This window comes from Pyrus communis, chromosome 6 (genome assembly GCF_963583255.1).
Source record: "Pyrus communis chromosome 6, drPyrComm1.1, whole genome shotgun sequence".
Classification (NCBI taxonomy): Eukaryota; Viridiplantae; Streptophyta; class Magnoliopsida; order Rosales; family Rosaceae; genus Pyrus; species Pyrus communis.
This window is the reverse complement of record NC_084808.1, coordinates 16,092,657-16,109,555: the sequence shown is the minus strand read 5'-3', so window position 1 is coordinate 16,109,555 and position 16,899 is coordinate 16,092,657. Positions and strand designations below refer to the sequence as shown.

Sequence of the window (16,899 nt, the reverse complement as noted above, 5' to 3'; positions counted from 1 at the left end):
TGAGTTCTAGTGAATGATTTAGTACAAATGACATTAGGGATTATTGTGGGAGAATGATCCCTTTTTATAGAAGATAGTTTCTAGCTTTATTCTGAATTTGACACGTGTCGTGCTGTGATTGGCCTCTGATAGCGACACGTGTTGCTTTGTGAGTGGCCTTTGATATCAACAAGTGTCGCATTGTGATTGGCCTCCTAGTTGGAGGAAAACTCTTGTGGGTCCTTGACGGTATACTATTGACCGGTGCTTAGTAGTTTCGGGATTGGTCAAGTATAGTACAAACAGTGCTCCCCTAAGTTCTCGCATGAGGGAAGCTTCTCATTTGGGGACTTGCAAGATCCAAGCCATCGAGTAATCACGAAACTTCTAAGTACAGAAGCGTGATAACATTTTCACTTGCCTCTGCCCCATAGGTAGATATGGCCTCTTCTAATTTCCTTCGTTTAAACAGAAACGGTTCTTTCTTGAATGCTATTCATCTGCTCAAGAACTATAAGATGTCCAAAATTCAGCTCCACTGGGGAAGAGCAGAAGTTGCAAAAATTTGATATATGAAAGGAGACGGAAAAGGGAGAGAGAGAAAGAGGCTGCTTGGGTTGGATTTCTAGTCTGGGGAGATTCCAGTTTTTGTAGCACCTTCATTAGTGGTGAATTCTTATACTTTTGCTCACCATTAAATTTGGAAACATATATAAATAAATAAATAAATAAGGAGGAGAATCTTGGGGCCTTGTGGGTGTAAAACAAAAAAAATGTTTATGTTTACCCATGTGTTTTTGTACAGATTCAAGAGAATCTTGGGTTTTGTGAACAAAATTTGTTTATTTGGAGCAAGGTTTTGTGTTTGGAAAATAGTTTAATAGTTAAGGTTTATTGATTGTAGGTTTTTCGTTGGGTATATAGCTTGAATGGTTGAAGCTGTTTTAGGACACAAAGCTTGATTTAGTTTCACATTGTCTTGATCAAAAGTATGTGAAGCTTTTATATGTTTTAGTGTTGAAGTTTTGTAGTGAGGTTTTGTAGGTGAAGCTTTGTAGGTGAAGCTTTGTAAGTGAAGCTTTGTAGGTGAAGCTTTGTAAGCGAAGCTTTGTAAGTGAAGCTTTGTGGTTGAAGCTTTATAGGTGAAACTTTGTAGGCGAAGCTTTGTGGTTGAAGCTTTGTAGTGGAGCTTGGTAGGGGAAGCTTTTATAGGTAAAGCTTTTGTAGGTGAAGCTTTTGTAGGCGACGCTTTGTAGGTGAAGCTTTGTAGGTGAAACTTTGTGGTTGAAGCTTTATACGTGAAGCTTTGTAGGCGAAGCTTTGTGGTTGAAGCTTTGTAGTGGAGCTTGGTAGGTGAAGCTTTTGTAGGTGAAGCTTTGTAGGTGAAGCTTTATGGTTGAAGCTTTGTTGGGTACCATAAATTGATTTTGCTTTACACTATCTTGATCAAGAGTGTATGAAACTTTTGAGATTTGTAGTTGCCTTCCATTGATGAAGCTTTGTTGGCACCACAAATTGATTTTGCTTCACACTGTCTTGATCAAGAATGTGTGAAGCTTTTAAGATTTGTAGTTGAATCCCATTGATCAAGCTGAACTCTCTAGCTTGTGTGGAAGATTGAAGATTTTCCATGTGAGGCTTTCTCATGGTTTGAATTTGAATTTTGAACTTCAATGGCCCAGTTGAACTATATAAAAAGGATAAGTTTCACTCTTTACCTTGCCTTCATTTACTCATTTTGTAGTAATTTTTGAAGACAGAGTGTTCTCTAGTTTAGAATAATTCTGGCACTGCTTTGCACCATCTTCAGGTTGGTAGTCTTCTTTACTAGATCAAATAATTTCATTCTTGTTGGAATGTTTGAGTGTTTATGTATTTGGTTAAGAACATAATGAATTGGTTGAGCTTTTCCTCATGTTCTAGGAATTTCCTTATGTTTCGATCGTACATGTAGTGATAGAGTTTGTTTCTGTTCGTGGCCAGTTTGAGCTGTTTTTCGGCCAAATTGGCCTTGACCGCAGGTATAAAGTTTACTCTACTTGTTAAGATCTTCATTTTTGTAAAATTTGAGAATTTTTGGAAAAAATTCGAATTTTCCAATATGTAGCATTTGATTTATGAAATGCTATTGGTTGAGTATATTTTCGATAAGGTCCGCCACTTGAATATTCTAATAATTGACGATCTTAACATTGAATTGATACCAAATTTTAGTATGCTATTGTAGATATGGTTTACGGACCTTAGGGAATTATTAGTGAAAATCTAGTGGGCCTATATTGGTTAGATAGCGACTTGAATATATGAAATATGATTATTATCTAAATTTCTTTTATTAGTAGCAATTGTGAATATGAATTGGTCTTATAAATATGATTTCTATTGAAATGTGATTTTTATATATTTAGCCATAGACCTATGCTTATTAAATAGGATTTGGCTTGTGTATTGATGATGTTTGTGATATATATATGTGTTTAATTATCTTTTTAATAATGTGATCGATAATTATGATGAATGTTATGACAATTATGGGATTTAAATATTGTTTGATAATTATTTGGATATGCTTGCCACCTGAATACCTATTAGAACTTGGCACTATTACCTAGCATGAGATGGAGATGGAAGTCAGGAAATGAGTTAGGTACTTTATTAGATTTTGAGTAGAAATAGTAATTGTGGGAATTCCTTGTGTTGTGCTCCATATGACTAGATGCTGGTTGATATGTGGAATCGATAGCATGTATGCGTATAATTGTATTTAATGTATGATGATGAGATTGCACCACGTAGTAGTGGTACATGGATGGTCCTGCTTGGTATATCCGTGATGGGGACCATATGCATTCTAGAGGTGATGATGATTGGTTGTACTTGGTACATTTTGTAGGCGATCATATTTGGTTTGGTTCCGTGGAGTGGTCTAGAACCCGAGTTGTTAAATTTCGTGGAGTGGCCTAAAATCCCATTAATTGGAGAAGGAGACTTGGCCTAACTATGTCCCTCTAGCCTTGGTTATATATATATATGTCAATGTTTTCGAGAGTCTTGTGAATTGAGTTAGAAAAGATGTTGGACATTTGAGTGACTCTTTCGGGATTTTCCATGATTCGATTATGATTTCATAAGGTATGAATTTAGAAAATATGGGAAAGATTGTTATTACTTTGATTAAATTAATTAATTAATGCAGATAGAGAATGGTTTTGTATTTTGTCGGTTCTTAAATATGATGTATCTTGTGAATTGCGATATCATGATGAGACATAATGATTTAAATGTTAGATGGGAGAGAAATCATGTTTTCATGGGGGTTGATTATGTAGCTTGAGTCAAGGAACTACATGTTATCAGGTTATAATAAATGATTAAGGAATGCTATGTTTTTCTATTTGAACTTAGTGGATTAAACTTCTGATTTTGTGTCAATGAACTACAAATGGCTTGATCCCTATTTAAGGGTACGTAGGCAGTCTAACGAGGAGGTTAAATGCAGCCATAAGGTAAATGAAAATTTTCTTTGCAATTTGATTCTCGAATTGTGAATTGCCATATTCCTGAGGTCGGGTATATGAGATATACGAGTAATTGGGTGTCGTCACGTGTCGATCCTGGACGTATGTCTGGATCAGAGCGTGACAAGTAGGGGTGAAGTTTCGAGCAGACATGACTAATGCTAGAGCTAATTTCTCAATGTTGGAGTGTCGTGTCTTCGCATCTTGTAAAGCCTTGCTAGCGTACTAGACAGGTCGTTCGATACTACCATCCCTTCGAATGAGGACGAAACTGATTGCTGAAGCCAAGATAGACAGATAGACAATTAAGGTGTTACCAACTTTAGCTTTGGAGAGCAGAGGGCCTTTACTTATGTATTCTTTGAGGTTCTTAAATGCTTCGGCACATTCATCAGTTCATGTAATGTACTTCTTACTTCCCTTAAGTGCTTTGAAAAAATGAGCGCATTTGTTTGTGGCCTTAAAGATGAACTTGATTAAGGCTGCCACCTTGTCAGTAAGGCTCTGGATGTCTTTTGAAGTTACTGGTTATTTCATGTCAATGATTGTTTTGATCTTCTCGGGGTTAGCTTCAATGCCTCGTTGGCTAATCATGAAGCCCAAAAATTTTCCAGAGCCCACGCCGAAGGCGCATTTGTCAGGGTTCAACCTCATTCAATATTGCTTCAGGATGGAGAAGGTTTCAAACAGGTTGGTGATGTGTTGGCCGACATGTTTGCTTATGACTAACATATCATCAACATAAACTTCCATGCTTTTCCCAATCTGTTTAGCAAACATTGAATTAACTAATCTTTGATAAGTCGCCCCTACATTCTTTAGGCCGAATGGCATCACTTTATAGCAATATAGTCATCTGTCAGTAGTGAAGGCCGTGTGTTCTTGGTCTGAAGGGTTCATGAGGATTTGTTGTACCCTGAGTAAGCATTCATGAAGCTCAAGAGTTTACACCCTGTTGTAGAGTCTATAAGCCTATCAATGAGAGGAAAGGGAAAGCTATCACTTGGGCATCCTTTGTTTAAGTCGGTGTAGTCGACACACATTCTCCACAAGATCTTTTAAAGCAAAAGACTTTCCTTGGTCAGATTTTTCTTAACAAGGACCACATTTGCTACCCACACTGGATAATTGACTTCATGGACGAAGCCTATGCTTTTGAGTTTTTCAACTTTTGCATTCATTGCCTCGTATCGTTCAGCGTCATAAGATTTTTGCTTCTGTCTCACCGGCTTGGTCTTGGGATCAATGCTCAAGCAATGACAGATGATATCGGGAGAGATGCTTGGTATGTCTTCGTATGACCAAGTGAAGACTTTAATGTTCTTTTGCAAAAAGGAAATCAAGGCCAACCGAATGGATGGTGACAAAGTGGTGCCAATCTTCACTATGTGGTCCGGATAATCTTTTGAGATAGAGACCTTCTCCAACTCTTCAGCAGGTTATGCTTGCTGGGTGAAAGAGTCATCTCGAGGATCGTCAGGTTGTCTGTTACCACCATGAAAATCCAAGTTAGCTTTGTTCAAGCTGGTTTTTATAACTTGGTCATGTATAGAAAATGTTTCTTTGGGCATAGGCAAGTGTTGTTGCTTGACTGAAGTGTTGTAACATGATCGTGCACTAAGTTGATCTCCTTTGATGTAACCATTGCCATAAGGGGGTTGGAAATTTCATCAACAATATATGTGTGGATACCATAGCCTTGAGATCATTGATGCCCATGCGCCCAAAAATGACATTGTATGTCATTGGGCAGTTAACCACCTAGAAGTTAGTGGTGATGGTGGTTGTGTAAGGGCCTATACCTATGGTGAAGGGTAAATGTATGCTCCCTAAAGGTTGCACGACATCACCGGAAAAGCTTATCAGATGAGAAACTGAGTGATCGAGCAAGTGTTCAGCTACAGTATGTGCCCTAAAAGCTTTAGCAAACATGATATTGACCGAAGCCCCTGCGTCTACCAGGATTCGTCGTACGTCAAAGTTTGTTATGTAAGCCTCCACGATCAATGGGTCATTGTGAGGGTAAGTGATACCTTTTTATTCCTCAAGGTAGAAACATATTGGATCCCAATTAGGCTTTTGATACTTGCCTCCCCTGATGTCTTCCACGTGAAACACTTGGTGGCCAGGCTTAAAAGTTCGTTCACAGTTTTTCATGCCCCTGTTGAAAGATTCAGATATGGGTGTGCTGCCGCTTATGAAATATATCACGTTCACTTAGGGTTAGTTACGGTTATCCCTTGGAGGGTGAAGGAGGAATTGATCAATTTTTCATTCACGTGCCAAAGCTTCAATATGATCATGAAGGGTGATACAATTCTCACCATCATGGCCGTTATACTCGTGGTAGTAGTATGCTTGTGTTCTTCGTGGACTTGTAATCTGGTTGCCTCGGCTTTGGCTTCGGTATCAGGTAAGCTATACTAGGGTAAATGGTCGCGCATGTGGCGTTCAAAGGTGTGTAGGTCACATACCTCGGCGTAGGGCCTGTCTTGACAAGTGTTTGGCCTACTGCGTTGACTGCCTAGGGGCGGGCATTATCGTGGTGATACCCTTGGTTATCGCGATAATGCCCTTTATTCTTCTAACTAAAATGGGACTGGTGAGGATGGAAATCTTTTCTCTTGCCTTGAGGTTGATATGTTTGTTGTCTTGGCGAAACATTAAGTAAGCCAAGAAGGGGCGTTACTGCTGTTTGGAAGGTTGAGGTCTTCTCATTTGGTTGGATCTGGCTCTCACTCCTCACTTGCTGATAAGGGGTGGCTATAGGGGGTTTCCCCTGATATGTCATTGCCTCGGCAGAGACGTGGTTGTAAGCATGCGCCATCACCTCAGAGTAAATCTTCCAAGTGTTGGCATTGATCATGTACTTGAAGAAACAGTCACGTAGGCCTGCCGTAAAGGCTTTGAGGGCGGTATTATCATCTGCCTTAGCACAGCGAGAATACTCATAGCTGAAGCGGCTGGTATACTTTCATAGTGACTCGCCCGGCTTTTGGCAAATAGTGTACAAGTCATCTGTAGAGTGCAAGCGATCGGTCTGGAAGATGTGTTGAGAGACAAATAGTTTCCTCAATTCCTCAAATGAGTCTACCGTCTCAAGTGGAAGAAGACAATACCAATTTAAAGCTCCACCAGAAAGGGTGGAGGGGAAGAGAAGATATCGCTCTTCATCGGTATGCATTTGGTATGCCATGGTGAACTCAAAGAGATTAAGGTGTTCAATCAGATCATTTCTTCCAATGTAGAGTTGTAAACCGAGTTTTTGTTTTATCTTCACTTGAAGGGGGTGTTGAGGATCCTTCTTGTAAGAGGGTCAGGCTTGGGTTGGTTCCAATCAGGTATCTCGGCTTGATGTTCAGGCTTTAACTTATTTACTTCCTCAATAAGCTGAAGGACAAGAGGATCCTAAGTAGAGTCATGTACTATTGGAGTTTTCTTCTGTAAGTCTCAATTGCCTCTTAGAAGTAGGAAAGTTTGATCAAGAGCGTGTGATTTTTCCTTAGACTCGCTGTACTGACTTCTAGAGCGAGTATTTCGGAATACTTCCGAGTCCCTTGTACCTTCATGTTCCTCTGGGACCTGTTGCTCCTTTCCTAGATTGACAACTGGCCTAGGTCATGGGAGGGGACTAAGTCTTTCAAAAACCCTTGGGTTATTGATCTTTGAGCTTATGTGGATGGGATTCTCTTGATGTTGTCTCAAAAAGTCTCGACAATCACGATAAATGGCTTTCGATCATTTCGCTCCCTCTGCAAGGAGATGCCTTCCTCCACTTCTCCCACTTCGGGTTGAAGCAACTGGATTAAGAGAGGCCTCATGTTGATCAAAACCTTGATGATTAACTCGCTCTTTATTAGGAACAACCATGTCAAAGATTGGTGACCCTCTATGTTAGGGGGCACCCATTTGGTGGTCGACTTCCGCGAGGGTAATAAGCTCGTGTGTTTGAGTATGCCTCGCCTCATGGAGCATCTTAAAGAGTTTCTCATACTACTCATGGAGGACCTCATTCTTCATTACTATCCTGTTGTTCTGAGCTTCCAGCTCTTTGACTTTAGCTTGAAGAGCGAACTTATTTCGTTCATTCTTTCGCTGTCTTACACTAAGAGCGAGGGGGGTGTCGTTCTATGTGCTGTGGTTTCCTTCGCTTGCCATGTTAGAGAGGAATGCTTGGTCAAAAGAGAGTGTACGAATGGTGGAAACCAGCTTGACAAAGCTAACGAGAGTAGGAGTAAGTGTTATTCCTACAGACGGCGCCAAATGTTGATGCACAAAATCAGCGAGGATTTTGGTACAATAGAAAGTGTCAAGTTTGTGACCTTTACCAGATTGCTCCAGTCACGAGTGTGGATAAGTATGTAAATGGACAGAGACAGGGAAGCAAACACAAGATGTACGTGGTTAACCCAGAATGGCTACATCTACGGAGTAGAGGAGTTCTTATTAGTTGTGAATGGTTTATACAAATACATAGGTTCAAGCTCTCCTGTAATGAGTTATAGTGAATGATTTAGTACAAATGACATTAGGGATTATTATGGGAGAATTATCCCTTTTTATAGAAGAGAGTTTCTAGCTTTGTTTTGACATTGACATATGTCGTGTTGTGATTGGCCTCTGATATCGACACGTGTTGCGCTGTGATTGGCCTTTGATATCAACACGTGTCGCGTTGTGATTGGCCTTTTGGTTGGAGGCAAACTCTTGTGGGTCCTTGACGGTATACTGTTGACCAGGGCTCAGTAGTTTCGAGATTGGTCAAATATGGTACAAACAAAGTTAATTAATGCATTTCTAGTGGCATTGAGGCCATACATTATTCTTCTAAAAGATGTGGCAGCTGATAGACATTGCGGTTTTAAAGCAATTGCATCATTATTAGGTTATAATGAGGATGGATGGGTCCAAGTGCAAAAATACTTATTACAAGAGTTAAAGACTTACTCAAGTTGCTACTCCAAGCTATATGGGTCTGAAAATAGTGTCCATGAGTTGAAGCATGCATTAACATATTTTGAAACTCATGCAAACATTGATCAATGGATGACCATGCTTGACATGGACCATATTATTGCATCATGTTATGGTGTGGTACTTATCCACCTATCAGATGTACAATGTCTTACATTTTTACGTCTTAGAACAACACCTATACCACTAGCAGCATGTAAGGAGATCGTCATCAGATTCACCACTCATCATTTTGTGCAGGTATGGATATAAGGATTTATTGTTGGAAATTTTTGCAGGTGATCTTATAAGGATTGAATGCATTTACTTTAAGTTTAAGTTATAAATTTCTCGTAGTCTAGTTTAATTAAGTTGTTATGCATGTGTTCTTGAAATCATGTCATCCAATTCCTCTTGTAGCAACAAATTGGGAAAGATAATGTGAACCATGGTGTTTAGAATGGGCTACTCCGTACATTACTTGTATACAATAGTTGAAATCCATTGTAGGATCTACTATTATAACTAGAGAGATTGTGGAGTTGGACAAAAATTGAAGCTGGTAAGCAGCGCTGCCATGCTTATGCGTCAGACAATTTCAAATTCTGTTCATAGCATTGTTTCTCATTAAACTCCCGTGTATTTTTCTAACTAAATTGCTCTTGGTTTGTTCCTCAGGGAATATGAATTGAGATTTTTTCTATCTTGTTTTGCTTTAAAATTCATGCTCTTCTTTTAAATCCATGTCTACGGTTTAGTGTATTTTTTTTTTTAATTTTTGGAATAATTACTAGATTTTCTTATCCCTAGGATTTTGGTTGCCTAAATTAGAACCTCTCTGTAACTCTTATCTACCTTCCCTTAATTGAATTTCAGAAAGCATTCTTCATCATCATCTAACATAACCCCACATACATGCGCTCCTTGCGAAAAAAGCCCCAGGAGTTCGGGCTTGAGAGATGGTTTACTTGAGTAAGATTTTTTATTTTCAATTCCGACCAAACGTGCTAAAGATTAGAAGACCCCATTTTTTTTAGAAATAAAAGTGGGTGGGGAAATAGCAATTTTTTTGGTCGAACGATAGATTTTATTACATTAGATGTTAAATTAATAATCGATGAAATTTGAATCTACGGCGTCATGCAAGGGTTCAACATTTTTACATCACTCTGATAAAGGGCCACTTGCGTGAAGAAATAATATTTTAATTTTTTGACTTTTTATAATAGATGTAAAATATTTTAATTTTTTGACTTTTTATAATAGATGTAAGATCTGGTTTGGTACTGAGCTGATTCTGAAAAAAGCTGCTATAAAAAAAAGCTGGGAGTTGTTTTTGTGTTTGGTAAACATTCAGATTCAGCTTTTTTTCACAGTTTTGGATGAAAAAAAGCCAAAAACAAGAAGCTGCAAAACTCAGCTTTGAAAAACCGACTTTTTTTCACATCTGTTTTACATAAAAGTTTACCAAACACTCTAATACTGCTTTTTTTCTTTTCAAAAGCACTTTTACAAAAAAGTTTACCAAACACTCTGCTGCTTTATTTCACAACTGCTTATTCTCATAGCACAGCAGAAACAGTTTTTTTTCAAAGCACAGCAATACCAAATCAGCTCTAAATACAACTCTTTCGTCGGCCGTGGGCGAGCGCGCCTATCATCCTTGTTAAACAAATCCAAATCCACATGATCCAAATCCAAATCCAAATCCAAATTGACATCCACGTTTACTCCGACTGATAGATTACTCCTTTTTTATTTTCTCCTGATTTTTTCTTCAGGGTTCTTCAGAACCACCTCAAACTCTTTCGTCGGCGATATCTGCTGCGAATTAGGAACAGCTGATCCTTTCAGAACCCGACTGTTGCTCCGGTGCCCGCCTCTCATCGCCGCCGAAAGCAACCTCGACGCCGTTGCGGGCAGAGGAACGCTGTCATACGAGCCACGTAGCACGCTGCTGCTGGTAATTTACTTTTCTGATTTTATACGAATTTGTTTATTTGTTTGATGAGAAAATATGGAAAACTAGTGAAACATTTTGAATTTAGGGTTTGCAATAACACTAATTTTGACTGTGATTTGTTATGGGTTTTGGGTATCCTTCCGCTCTTGTACTTTTATAGTGCCTGCATCAACGATCTTCGTTCTTTTTCTTCTCTTCCAACTTATGCCCTCATTGATATTAGGTTCTTATATGTTGCATAAAAATTGCCCTTAGTGTTAAGCTTGCTTTCGGTTTAAATCGCGGTGGCGTGGTGCAAATTGTTCCTGGAAGGTTTGCTTTTTGGTTTAAGGAAAGAGTAATAAACATTGATGAGTTCAGTGAAAATGAGTTGAAATTGAAGGAAGTGACTTTTTTATGAAATGTAGAGTGCTTTGAGCTTTGGGAAACAACTGGGCGCTACTAGGAAGATTATTGAATAATGTGATCGGTTGTCCAAACAATCAAACTATCATCTTTTACCGACATGTAGTGGTGTTCTATGATATTTAGAACTTATGTTTTTCAAGATTGATTTTTCTTAAGAAGGGTTGAATATCATTGGAGCTTTGCTTACTCAGGAATCAGATCATATGGTTTTCTCATCAAAACCCACCATGTGAACCATTAACCTTTTTCCTTTTCCCTAGTGAACCATCAAGAATTTTTATTTAGGAACCTGCAAATATTCCACATTCATTTATGAAAAATATTACTTTTGAGGGAAAATAAGCTCATTACGTGTTACTTACAATATGAAATGAAAGATGAAAGGCTAAATCAAAGTTTTCAAGTTAGTTTATCCCCAAAATTATTCAGAGGGTGACGTTATTTTTTATTTTTCATCTTTGGAGAGTAACATATCTAGCTTTTTTGTTTGTGGTTGTGTGCAGGATGCTGATTGTTTGATTGTACATACCTTGACCATATTGGTGGCAGTTAGTTAAAAAAATGCTTGCTGGAGTAAAGATCATACCCCGAGATCAGATTGATAAGGTATATCCTATCCTTTGTTCGTTCTGTTATTTAATTTGTTATTTTAGAGAGTAGCTTAATAGTTTATGTTGTTGGTAACAGGATGAGAATCTGAGCGCTCCTGGGAAAGAAAAACAAAAACAGAAGAAGAGGTCGAGTAGTAAGGTGAATAAGCGTAGGAAGGAAAAGAAGAGTTCTCAATATAGTAGTTCAGACGGTGAAGAGCTTGATAAAATAAAGAAGGGATCCAAAAACAAGTGGTATTCGTCGGACGAGTATTCATCATCATCATATTCTTTGGGCGTTGAAAGTGAGGGAAGTTCCGACCGAGGTAGAAGGAAGAGTCAGAGTAGGAAAAAAGATAAGAGAATTAATGAGGGTATTTCAGAGGATGAAGTCAGTTATAGCTCAAAGAAGAGATTGAAGAGTGGCAGGAAAGAATATGCATCAGAGGATCACTCTTCCTCTGCATCTGATGGTAAAGACAGTGGCAGTTGTTCTGATAGGAAAGAAAGGCGCAAAAAAGGAAGAAAAAAAGATAGAAAGAAAAAGAGTAAGCGTAAGAGTCGAGGAGGCATGGAGGATGAAGAAATTTCTGGTATGTATTCTAAGCCATTCTTTTAAAATATATATTATTTAATCACATGGTCTTTACATATTCACATTCTTTTTGTCGATGTAGATGGAGGTAGAGGACCTGGGTGTTTGAAAGATGGGGAAATTGCAAGGAAGGAATTTGGCTTAGAGTGGATGCTTAGACCTGAAGGAAAAACAGATAGAACCCCTACAGTGACTGGCAAGGAGCAGCCAAAGGAAACTCTGACTGATGAGGTATGCTTTTTCACCTAGTAAAGCTAGAATTTACCTTTCTAGTTCTACTAAATTGGAGTTACACCCAAGCCATAAAGTTTCTATTATGTGGCAAATAAGTTCATGCTTGTTTTGGTTGGTGTGGGTCAGAGATGGCACAGGAAAGGGTACAGGTTTAACCCATTGGCTTATGGGTGTAGATCAGCAATTACTGTTGTCCCCAACTAAACTGACAATTTTTTCTTTAGGATGCTAAGTGCCACATTTTAGAGTTCGAAGACTAAAATGGACACAAGCCAAATTACTGAAATTAACTGCAAAGAGTTTTAACCTACAACTGAAAATAAAAATGGTTCCTGACTTCTTTTTACGAGTATATGGTTTGCTGACTACACTTTATCTTCCCTGTGTTTTAGATAAAGGTCAATCCGAGGGAGTTAAATCCATATTTAAAGGATGACGGATCTGGTTATCCGGAAGATACAGATGAACCTAAAGCTACTGGAAACAAACTTTTGTCTTCCTCAGTTGTTGGGGATGGGGGTGCAAGTTGGAAACTAAAAGCTCTGAAGCGTGCAAAAGAGCAGGCGACTCGAGAAGGGCGAAGGCTCCAGGAGGTATGCTGATGCTTAACCAAAGTTTAGGGTTTAGTATTTTAATGTCTAAGGTTTTTAGTCTTCTGATTTCCTACTTTTGTAAGGACTAGGCAGAAGGGCACACGTGATGCATGTCATGGTAGGTAGTAACTTGCAAAAGAGAAGTTTAAGGGTGAGAGAGAAACAATAGGAGGGGCATGCTAGTGATATTACTAAATAACCACTAAACTTAAATTTGTTTATACAACTTACTAAGCTTAAAGGGGGTTTAATAGTAATTTACCCTCTTTGGTTGACAAAGTGGGTCCTCTTAATTAATAGTATAGATTAGGATTATTTCCAGTTTTATTGGGATTAGATTTAATTTCCCGTTTTATTTTGGATTAGTATTTCTTTCCTAGAATAAGTATACTTTCCCTTCCATATGAATATTTTGGTGAGAGGCCAAGAACGGGTGTAATTCCAGTTTATCTTTTTATTTTTAATTTTTTATACAATGTGAGGGGGTGGGGGAATGAATTGGTATCGAACTCGCTTCTGCTAATTTATCCAAAGCCTGCTGCACAGTCCCATCTTACATGTTAAGCTACCTGATCTTTTTGGTTTTTGGTATCTTCTTTGGGATCTGATCCTTATTTTTTTATACAGGTTGTCGGAGAGCGTTGGGGTTCTCTTGGTGAACTGACCGTCTCCGTGGCATCTAATAAAGCTGCCCAATCGCGTGCTCATCTACATGCCATAAAAGGTAGACAGAAAGGGCTTAGTGAGGAACGCCAATCAGATTCCAGCAATCAAAGTGACATGGATAATAAAAAGGTGTATGGGAGGGCACTCAGTTTTTCGAAAATGCTGAACTATGAAATTCAACTGTTATTGACCTTGTTTTTTAGTTTATAATTAATATTTGTGTTTCTTACATGCTACGTGAATTTGATTTCTAGGACGCTAGTCGGCACTACCTGAAGGATGTATCTTGTGGACTTCCTAAATGGAGGGAGCCTAAAATGCAAGATTCTTTATCTTGGAAAAAGCGAGATGTTTCTACTCAGGATTCTAGTATTTTGGCGGCTGCAGTCGCTAACTTAAATCAGTTTTCAAATGATGGAAGCTTCATGTCTGATGTTCTTCGTAAGCAAACTGATGATTTGACTAATCCCACTCACGAAAATATAGCAGACACTAGCAAACCAAGTGAAGCAAGTGCTGCATTTCATGAATTGAATGTGAACCAGTTGGCAGCTAAGGCCTTTCAACTTCGTATGAAAGGAAAGCTGGAAGAAGCTGAGGAACTTCTGGTAAGAAGCATGCAATATCCTCTCTCTCCCAAGTAATATGAACAGCTTTTTATCCTATATGCTAATGTTGGTAGATTGAATTGTCCGTAGTCTGTTCTCCACATTATCCTCATCTTAAATTACCACCCGGTTTATTGAGCAACTTAGGATAGAGGTTATCTAACTTCTAATGCAGTGGAAAATACTCTTCTGCAGTTACGACTATTTTGGTTCATCTTGTTTGGGGAATTTGCTGTCCTTTGTTTGCTGTTTTCTTTTTTCAACTTCACAAAATCTTAAAACACTTTTGCTTGGGTTGTGTCCCTACCATTTTTTGCATGCATCTATTTAGTTCTACAGAGATGCCTATGCTTCTCTGTATTGCGATATTAAAATCTTTCTTATGATTATTAGTTTATAACACTGTGTAACCCACTTGTTTAGCACATAGGATGCGGACAACATGTTATTCATACATCACGATTTTTTATTTCAGTGATTAATTGATTTTTTCTTTTTGCTAATAGCAAGAAGTAGAAAACAGAAAGGTAAAGCAGGCTAGTGGAGATAATTTTATGAGACCAAGACATGAACAGGGCACAAGCAGGTAATGTTGCATATTATTATTTTCTATTTTCCCCTATTATTTGTTTATTGTCTAATGCTTTCTGCTGTAAATAAGATACAATTGTGGACTAGTTCTTTAAGTTATAAAAAGGGAGTGTGGAGCAAAGTAGTATTTCTAATGACAAATGGGTCTTTTGCAGTTCTTGAAAATGAGTGTTCGGTTCTTGTTTTATCCTGTGTGCTTTTTCCATTTCTGTAAACAAGTACAAGATTCAATTTTGTAAGGATGATGAAATTGTAGAACAGAACTGTAGTGTATAGTAGAATTTGTAACATACAACACGGGCCAACTCTTATAGGATTCGTTATGGAATTCCTGTCGGGGAGTGTTCATTTGTTGATTGATTTCCTGTGCATGGTATGATTTGTTTTTTCCCTCACATAATTGTTGGTGTTCTAATCAGATTGCCTTTTATGTAGACATGTTATGCAGGAAATGGCTCTTCGCCAGAAGAAAAAGGAGGAGGATGCTGATATGCATCTAGCTCGAAGGATAACCCAGAACAAAAAGTACAGTATATCTGGTCAGGCGGATGATGAATATGACCACGATGACACTCCAAGAAAAAAGTCCAAGAAGAAGCAGGGTAGTGATCAGAAAGTCACCCAGAACAACAGTTTTGCAACTCGATTCGCAACACAGCAGGAGAGATGTGTCTTTTGCTTCGAAAATCAGAGGAGGCCGGCGCATCTTGTTGTGGCCATTGCAAATTTCACGTATTTGATGTTGCCACATCAGCAGCCTGTTGTGCCTGGTCATTGTTGTATTATACCAATGCAGGTGAGCTTAAATTAGTTTCTTTTCTTACTTTTTTTGTTGCAGTAGTCATTTGATAATGAGCACAAGTCGGTCGTACTTTACTTTAAAGTTCCAGAAAGCCAGATTTCATGCTTTTGTTTACCATCTTCAACTCAAATGAAAAAAAAGAAGTGATTATTGGAACCCTTTTCAGGTTACTAGGGGATGTAATTTTAGTTCGCTCCTTTTGTAATATTTTAAATGCTTTTGTTGATGTGTATTTGATCTGATCTATATAATTCTGAAAAGCATGTGCCATCCACAAGAACTGTTGACGACGATGTGTGGCAAGAAATTAGAAATTTCAAGAAATGCCTTATTATGATGTTTGCAAAGCAAGAGAAGGAAGTAGTTTTTCTGGAAACTGTGATGGGGTTGGCTCAACAACGCCGCCATTGCATAGTCGAGTGTATCCCTATACCCGATGAAATTGCCAAAGAGGCTCCTCTATATTTTAAAAAGGTGAGGATTATGTTCTTTGTTTTCATTTTAAAAGCATTGATTTTCTGCTCTGCTTGTTTTGAAATGTTTTTGCTCATTATTTCTGGAAAAAATACTCATGACCTATTCCCTTTTTCCGGGAACTTGTGACATTATTTCATGCGACATATCTGTGCTAGTAAATTTGGATACATATACAAGTGCATGCCCATATTCAAACACATACGCATAGATTTTATTAGGTTCTCAATTGTTGTGTTTTAAAATATTCTGAATTGAATGCTTATGTACATTTTAATCTATAATGTTGAATCTACAATCTGTGATTTTAATTTGTCTGCTCATTTGAACTAAATAAGTGTATAAACTTTCTCTCAGGCAATTGATGAAGCGGAAGATGAGTGGAGCCAACACAATGCGAAAAGACTAATTGATACAAGCGTGAAGGGCTTGCGTGGGTCAATTCCAAAGGACTTTCCGTACTTTCATGTGGAGTTTGGTCTGAATAAAGGGTTTGTGCACGTTATTGATGACGAGCAGCAGTTCAACAGCAGTCTTGGGCTGAATGTCATAAGAGGCATGCTACAATTGCCTGAGGAAGACATGTATCGTCGACGAAGACATGAGACAGTGGAGGCACAGAAGCAAGCGGTTAAGAGCTTCGATCAAGATTGGTCACCTTTTGACTGGACAAAACAACTTCATCAATCGTAAAGCCATATTGTATTTTGTATCCGGGTTGTTTCAGCGGGGTTTATCTTGCACCTCACTGTATTTGGTTGCCGGTGGTTTAGAATCCTCACTGGGAAGTTGCCCTTACACTTTTGAGTATAGTTAGTCTCACTCTAGCAATAAGCAGATTTTCTGCACCTTAAATCGTATTATACATGTTGATCTTGACATTTGAAGTAATTTTATTGGAACCACATTTTATCCTTCGGACAAA

The 16,899-nt window shown here is 38.4% G+C and overlaps 1 protein-coding gene across 1 annotated transcript; it reads left to right on the top strand.

The window, feature by feature from the left end:
• Positions 1-10,092: 10,092 nt before the first annotated feature.
• LOC137737454 (uncharacterized) lies at positions 10,093-16,899 on the top strand. Its single transcript, XM_068476931.1, has 11 exons — positions 10,093-10,413; positions 11,325-11,427; positions 11,509-12,004; positions 12,089-12,237; positions 12,633-12,833; positions 13,461-13,628; positions 13,754-14,107; positions 14,614-14,693; positions 15,134-15,494; positions 15,762-15,974; positions 16,332-16,899. Exons 2-11 carry the CDS (start codon positions 11,383-11,385, stop codon positions 16,665-16,667), a joined length of 2,403 nt encoding a protein of 800 aa, XP_068333032.1. The 5' UTR covers positions 10,093-10,413; positions 11,325-11,382; the 3' UTR covers positions 16,668-16,899.